The sequence below is a fragment of the Nerophis ophidion genome, linkage group LG07 (genome assembly GCF_033978795.1).
Source record: "Nerophis ophidion isolate RoL-2023_Sa linkage group LG07, RoL_Noph_v1.0, whole genome shotgun sequence".
In the NCBI taxonomy this organism is placed as follows: domain Eukaryota; kingdom Metazoa; phylum Chordata; class Actinopteri; order Syngnathiformes; family Syngnathidae; genus Nerophis; species Nerophis ophidion.
The window spans coordinates 41,763,185-41,771,135 of NC_084617.1; the positions used below are offsets into that span (position 1 = coordinate 41,763,185).

Genomic DNA, 7,951 nt, shown 5'->3' on the forward strand with positions numbered 1-7,951 from the left:
TACAGGAACTTCGTATTGTGAGGCAGACGCACTAACCCCTCTGCCACCATGAAGCCCCCAGGATAATCAATTAATGGTAATAGTAGTAGTGGAATATATTTTAGGATTGCACTTAGAACACGAAGATTGGGCTTAAAATATAATATAGAGTAGGGTTCCACCTCGGTCCACATTTCATATTAAAAGCTGGCGGTAATGCACACCATGAGGTTGCTTGCCAACTGCCATTAAACCAGAAAAGAAGAAGAACTATGAGCGATTGATTCCAGAAGAGGGCAGTATAATGCCAACAAGAAAAAAGCATACACCATCACACAAAGAAGAAGACGAGGGGGAAATTACAAGGAAAAGCAGAATAAATCTAACAAACTCTCCACGAAAAACCTGACGATGACTTTCGATAGGAATTATTACCGGGTTAATGTTTTCCTTTGACGTTCACAATGATTTCCGTGAGCTACATCCTTTTGTGTGGACAATTCCTACTGTTAGTGACGGTCATTCTTTTGCAATGTTTGGAAGGGATCCACTCTCAAAACTCGTCGAGCGCTGATGCTTCCACCGGCGGTCCTGCCTCGACCGTGACTCCCTTCAGCGATCAGACTCCCGAAGTATTGAAATATGAAGTTCCAATGGGAAGTACGAATTACACAGACACCTTCGAGTACAAGGCTTTGTCAGCAGTCGTCCTCTGCGGCTATTTGTAAGTAACATCTCTATTCTGTGATGCTAACGCTAACTTGTGCCTTTACACACATGCTAAATCTGCTACGAAACATGATGGTCAAATAGTATACGTCTTAAATAGAATCAAGATTGGATTACTTAAGATCAATGTGATGGTTGAACATATGTTTGCCATTGGAGCTGTAGTCGCTAAGTCGTCGCAGGGCTTTTACCAGTGTTTCCCACATTATGTCTGTGTGTGGCGTTGGGTTGCAGCAGTGGGGCATTTCATTGTTTGCGTTGCATAATTGCCAATGAGTCATACAAAATGATCAGCAAATGTCACTACTTAACACATCGTAAAGGGGGGTGTGTATATATAGGCCTGTACGGTTTATGTATTACGTTTGGACACGCCTTCTCATTCAATGTGTTTTCTTTATTTTCATGACTATTTACATTGTAGATTGTCACTGAAGGCATCAAAACGATGTGGGGTTATGTGCTTAACAAAAAAAGATGAAATAACTGAAAACATATTTTATATTCTAGTTCTTTCAAAATAGCCACTCTTTGCTCAGATTACTGTTTTGCACACTCTTGGAATTCTCTCTTAATGAGCTTTAAGAGGTAGTCACCTGAAATAGTTTTCACTTCACAGGTGTCATAGTTTTGATGCCTTCAGTGACAATCTACAATGTAAATAGTCATAAAAATAAAGAAAAGGCATTGAAATGAGAAGACGTGTCCAAACTTTTGGCCTTTTACTATATATATATTTATATTATATATAATATAATTTAATATAATACAATATCACCGAGCAACCCACTGCCACAAATTGCGCTCCTGTTAGAAACACTTAATAAACTACTAAAATACTAAATAATTGAAATAATATAACACTATGTATCACTATTCTTACACTCCATTCATTACTTTATATGTCCACATATTTTCTGTAATTAAGACCAGAGGAGTTCATCTACTGTCAAGACCCTGTAGATCATGCTGGAAATCATAGCGCTTTTCTGGAGATGGGTCATGGCTGTGTTGGGGTAAGTGTAACCTGCCATACAAGCACGTCCTCTATATTTAAAGTATCTAAATTTCAGTTTTTTATTGACAGTGGGGAGGCCAGACTCAGAAAGAAGTGAACCACACACCAGTTGTCTGCACTGCACTTGATGATATTGAGTGTGCTGGGCCTAGAGAATTCCTCAGGGGGAACGTACCTTGCATCAAGTAAGTTGGAGTGGCAAACAAGTATATACATGCATTTCACATATGCATTAGGGGTCGTCATAATGCCAGTTTGAGGTGTGTGTGTGCGCGGGGCTTTTTAAAAAGTATATGTTGGAGCCTATCTATTTATTTATGTATTAATTGTTTTGACAATGGAATCAAATCATGCCAATGATAATGTTGATAGATTATTGGATGTTTTAGATTAATTATTATTGACTGTTTTCAGCTGCTCAAGCTCCTCCTGGTGAGCGACTCCCTCCTCCTCTAATTAAGAAGACAGAACAGCTGGGTGCTCCCTTTGTCTGTCTATCATGTTTAAGGAGTGAGGAGTGAAACAGTTTACCGCTAAATAAGTTATTTTGATTATTATGAAGTCAACCACAGAGAATATTTTTTGTTTGTGAAAATAAATTATAAACGTTTTGAATCTAGAAATATCTCCGCAAGTGCTTATTAAGGAATTTAGTAAGTCATAAACCTCCTTCTCGGGGCTACTCTGCTATCTTTATTTTAATTTTTTGAACCCTTTTTGAACGCAAGAGTAGCCGTAACAAGTAAATAAACTTCACTGAAGATCCGAAGGATCAACCACCAAGGACAGAAAGCACCCGACAGGCCGTGAGTAAAATCAGCTGATGGACTTCATGAATGAATGAACGCGCTGCTGCGCTGTATGGAATCATTGGAACGCGATGGAAAAGAGAGTTGCAGATTGAGGATGTAAAATATAATAAACAGGATGTTGGAAGGAGGTTTAAGAATGAATTAAACAATGAAATAAGTGGAAATTAAATTGAGCTGTGTGATTATCTGGAATGATGTCTGGCACACCTGAGACGGCAGCTGAGGCCGACGAGATGCTGAGAACGCGCATTGCTTCGCGCAGAGGCAGACTGGGCGCGTGCACGAGGAGGCAAAATAAATAAAGACTTTGATGACTGATGGAACAAATGCTGATAAAGTCAATGAAGAATTTGAAGTATTTAAAAGAGCTGTGGATGCTTTTAAAAATGCTCTCAACTTTGTGCAAGAATTCTTATCAGAGTAGGAAAAGGAAAATGATTATTATGACTCGGTATGAACCCAGAATAATACATTTGAATTAATTCATGAAAGTTGTTGAAAAATGGAAAAAAAATTGCACAATAAAAAGTTGGACCACTAGAAAGCATATCAAATGTATCTCACATATCAAATTCTGCCACTGGATCAAAGGCCTCCAGATGTTACTCAGTGTCCTCAGAATTAAAAAAGGCCAAAGCTGACCAGGCTGCTACAATGGCTCGAGCTGCTGCACTGAAGGAAAAACACACCTTGCAACTGGAGGAAACAAAGCTTAAAGCAAAGATGGAGCGAATGGAGTTGGAAGCAGACCTCGCATCATCAACTGCTAATATACAAATCCTTCAAAGTGATTTAATTCATAAAAGTAATGAAGTGGTTTAGGAACCCACGACTGAGTATTATGATTCTCACCATGAAAGAAAAGCTATGGAGAGCATTGTGGACTTTATAGAGTTGAGTGCAATACCCAAAACCCCACTTCACCAAACCATTTTAAGTCTCCACAGACCTCTACAAAAAAGGAATACAAACACATCAGAAGATCTAAATAAACCTCAAAACAAAAACGCAACTGAAAAACACAATACCCAGAGTGTAAATCAGACGCAAATAATAAATCACTCTGCACCTCTGGAGCCTATCTCAGCTGCATTTGTGCGAAAGGCGGGGTACACCCTGGACAAGTCATCACCTCATCGCAGGGCCGGAAAGATAGACAGACAACATTCACACACTTGGGCCAATTTTAGTGTTGCCTATCAACTTATCCCCAGGTGCTTGTTTTGGGGGGTGGGAGGAAGCCGGAGTATGTAATTTCAAAAACTGAAAGTGCAAGATTGTCAGAGACATTTTACAGAGTAAGCACTCTTCATTCTCTAGCAGGTGACTCTTCAAATTATCCTACATAGTAGCAGTAATGCTTCTTTTGGTAGCAACGCTTGTGCTCCACACTTGACCAATTAAAGTTGTCTTTTCGACATATTCCCGCTTGAAGCCGAACCACCGCCAGACGACGGACCCACTGCTGTTTTTCTTGGGAATAATTCTTCCTTCATTTGTTACCAGATTTGCACCTTCTTTCTCTCGTGTTACCACTCGCACGGTTTCGCTAGCATCACAGGTAACGTTACCCATGCTGCTACCTCTCTGCTCCGCGAGGGCGTATACGTATGTGACGTATGTAAGAAAGTGCGCTTGCTGTCTGTGGAGAAGGAGACACAAGAAAGAGTGGGAAGAGCCTGCAGTGTAAAGCCCACAGCTAAAAGCAACTGCGTGAGAACGTATACTCGAATATCACGATATAGGTATTTTCTATATCGCACAGAAACAAACCCTCGAAATAACACTTGTATATATATATATATATATATATATATGTGTGTATATATATATATGCATGTATGTATGTGTATATACATACTGTGTATATATGTGTATATATATATATTTGTGTCTATATATATATATATATATATATATATATATAGATATATATATACCAGTGAATAATAAGACTCTATGCAGTCTGCTCTTGGTGTGATGTCTACAGAACTGGATCCCATTTCCCACATTGACAGTTGAATAAAAACTGTCAATGTTTTTATTCATTCAAAAAGTCACTAAGTTGCTTTTTTTTTGTAGACCTGGTACATGATGACTTCAAAACTGATGTGATTAACATTATGTGTTCCCTCGTGCTCGTTCAGCATTTCCTCAAGCAGACAAGGACACACAATAGAATACAAGAAGCTTATCTTCTGTTGTTGGTTTTTGAACATCATTCTGCTCTTCTCTCTCTATTTTGAATCAAGTTCTGACTCAGTCTTTCTCCTCTCGAAAGCGCTCCTGATTTTCGAGATTGCATTTGGCTAATTGAATCTTTTACACTTTCTCCATTCAAATGTCAAAAAACCCTTTTTATTTGAAGTCAGAATGATTAAAATGGCCCTGCAATGATTTGTCCTGCCTTCCGCCCGAATGCAGCTGAGATAGGCTCCAGCTACCTCCCGCAACCCCGAACGAGACTTTCCGGGACACATCTTAGATAGAACCAGCCCTAACAGGGCCTCTGATCTGCTCGCGCAGCACCAACTGACCACCTGTGAGTGCTTTGGAACAGGTAAGGGGCTCACGGCAGCACCCTGCGTTGTGCTTTCAACTCAGAGTCACTAATACATTTGGTAAAATTTTCTGGTTTTGTTGCTAGTAATTGTTTCCAAAAAAAAAGTTGACGAAGTTTGGAAAGTCGTCAGATTTAGCGACAAAAGGCTCTTTTACAACGCAGGCACTTTTTCACTTACCCGGGTACATAAAGTTCCCCCTGTGTAATAGAAATTAACAAGAAATAAGAAATAAACAAGTCGTTGCATATATTCCAACGGTGGTTGTGTATTTAAAAAACCCGTTTTAGGAATGCCCTCAACTGTGTTCAACCAATTACTGTTCGAAAGCACAGCCCGCCCCTGGAAAGTTCTTGGTAGCTTGGAGAAGTCCCACCCAGCTAGGAGGAACTCCGAAAAGGTTCCTAAAGAACTAAATAAATAATTTTTGGTAGAAACACAGGGGTAATTTTATTTACCTCAGTAAGTGGGAAAGTTTCTGAAAAAGTTCCTGCGGTGGAAAAGGGCCTTTTGTTTCTGCTTTTTCTTGCTCTTAAAGCATGAAGGAAGTTCTCTGGTAATGTACTGCTGCATTATTGATGTAGTGATATGACCAAACAGAAAGGCAAGAGACAAAAACATAGTACATGGTACTATCACATGTATGCGTTATTTACATTGTACTTTTTTCCCTACAGATATACTGGGCACTATTTTATCACCACTCTGCTGTATTCATTCTTCCTTGGATGTTTCGGGGTTGATCGTTTCTGCCTTGGACATACAGGGACAGCGGTGGGAAAGTTGCTCACACTAGGAGGCCTGGGAATATGGTGGTTTGTGGACTTGATCCTGCTTATTACTGGTGGCTTGATGCCTAGTGATTACAGCAACTGGTGCAACTACTACTGACCAGAAAAGCAAAGCCAAATTGGGACACTTCGTAGTTTGATGTAACTCCAAAGACAATGTCTCTGCAATCCCTCAAGAAACTGCTGCCAAATATTGCGTTTATTCCAATGTACGTGTTGTTTCCATGTTAAAGAAAACTAAAATCTGATTGTACTGGCAGCTGTCACCTGAAAAAAAAACACAATACAATGTTAGTACTTTATAAAATGACTACATAGTTATATAGGTTTGTGTTTTGTTCAGTCAACATGCAAATGTAACTCTGGTCCTCTGTGTTTATTACAAATACAATTAGTGAACATGGTACCATTTTTTTTGTTTTGTATAATTTGTGTTCCATTTAGATATTATAAGTAATGACCATAGTGTAAGCTTTGGCAATTATTTTGACTCGAGGGGCCAAATTGTATAACCTGACTCGCCAGATCCTTATAGTTCGCTGAGCTCCACACAAAGATCTGGGACTTCTCAATACTAGATGTATTTTAGAAGGCAGGGCCTTTAAAAAAAATAAAAATAATTGTATGTGATTGGATAAACCACTTGTCTGTTATATTGAATGACCTTCTTCTTCAACCACTCACATTGAAATCAACCCGTGAGGCTAATGAGAGCGATGCTGGGAAATCCAAAACAGAACAGCCGACATATTGGATAACGACAGAGCGAAAAGTTAGAGAACTTTTACTGAAACAATGCAGCAATGTCAGTTGACGATCGATGTCGCAAAACAGTTGTAATAACAGAATCAATGTCTGCACACGACTCCTCGATGTGTGCCGCCAATGTTGAATGAATCAAACAGTCGCTTCGGCGCTGTCACATCTGATATCCCGTCCTGCGACCCTGATTGATTCATTATTTTTTGCTATCTTGAAGGAGTTTGCAATGCCCTCAAGCCCAGAACTTTGTGTGGAACTCAGCAAACTAAAAGGATCTGACGAGAGTCAGGTTACAAATTTTAGGAAGACTAATACAAAACCTCACAATAATGTCTGATTGAATGCTAAAAACGTGACAGACCGCCTTAAACGGTACATTGAAATAAAGAATGCATGATTTACAATATTAACTATGAACGATAAAACACTGAATATTGACAACAAAGGAACATCACACCCCTTCTTGATCAACATATTTTACAATCAAGTGAAACGCAACAAAAATGCAACAAACTGCAAAATATGAATGCGAAGGGTAACAAAAACCCTGAAAAGAATGTTATATTTGACGGATCACTAAGCTTTAGAACTTTTTTGTAAAAATCTCTCTCCGCGTCTGTCCCTGACACCCGCATTTCAGGCTGACACTCTGTTTGATGCCTTTTCTGAGCTGTTGTGACTTAGATTACCATAGTAACTAGTATATAATGCAAAAGCGCAGATTCCAACCATTGAAATACTTTGTGTAGTTCAATACTTATGGTAATTTTTAAACATCGGTGCACATCATAATGGCGGCTACAGTTTCAATTTTAAAGATCTAAAAAAATTATTTGGGAATGTCCGGCGGGCCAGATTGAAAGGCTTAACGGGCCGCATGTGGCACCCGGACCTTAATTTGCCCAGGTCTGGTTTAGTGAATAGCATGTTGGCTTTACAGTCAGGTAATCAAGGGTTCAAATCTCCATTTTGGGCTACTCTGTGTGGGGTTTGTGTTTATTAGCTTTTCTCTGGGTTCTATGGCTTCCTCCCATGTTCTGAAAACAATCTATAGGTTAACTTTAGTTTGTTTTATTCCAGACATGCATTCCAAGTTACATTTGTACACAAACTAAAGTCAACAGTTTTACACCTCAACATGTCCGAAAAGGAGTAGAAAGAAGCAGAGTTTATTTATTCCTACTCTTTCTTCATGTCATAATGATTATCTGGACAATATCCATATCAATTTTGTTCACTCCTTGTTTCTAGTATACACTACTTAAAGTTTTTAAAGGGTAAACCCTCGGGACGGAAGTG

At 39.1% G+C, this 7,951-nt stretch overlaps 1 protein-coding gene across 2 annotated transcripts; it reads left to right on the forward strand.

Moving 5' to 3' along the window:
* Positions 1-294: 294 nt before the first annotated feature.
* On the forward strand, positions 295-6,296 carry tm2d2 (TM2 domain containing 2). 2 transcript variants are annotated; one of them, XM_061906180.1, is made up of 4 exons: positions 295-703; positions 1,637-1,724; positions 1,796-1,911; positions 2,141-4,364. In XM_061906180.1, exons 1-4 carry the CDS (start codon positions 444-446, stop codon positions 2,160-2,162), a joined length of 486 nt encoding a protein of 161 aa, XP_061762164.1. In that variant the 5' UTR covers positions 295-443; the 3' UTR covers positions 2,163-4,364. The 2 variants fall into 2 exon arrangements, with proteins under 2 accessions (XP_061762164.1, XP_061762163.1); XM_061906179.1 differs by lacking the exon at positions 2,141-4,364 and adding an exon at positions 5,777-6,296 and having other exon boundaries at positions 298-703.
* The last annotated feature ends 1,655 nt before the right edge of the window (positions 6,297-7,951 follow it).

Bases quoted from the DNA above. Each gene is read 5' to 3' on its own strand.
- tm2d2 (XM_061906179.1), top strand. From the start codon at position 444: ATGATTTCCGTGAGCTACATCCTTTTGTGTGGACAATTCCTACTGTTA. The intron at 1,725-1,795 runs GTAAGTGTAACC...TTTTATTGACAG, and splicing joins TGGGTCATGGCTGTGTTGGG to TGGGGAGGCCAGACTCAGAA. The intron at 1,912-5,776 runs GTAAGTTGGAGT...TTTTCCCTACAG, and splicing joins GGGAACGTACCTTGCATCAA to ATATACTGGGCACTATTTTA.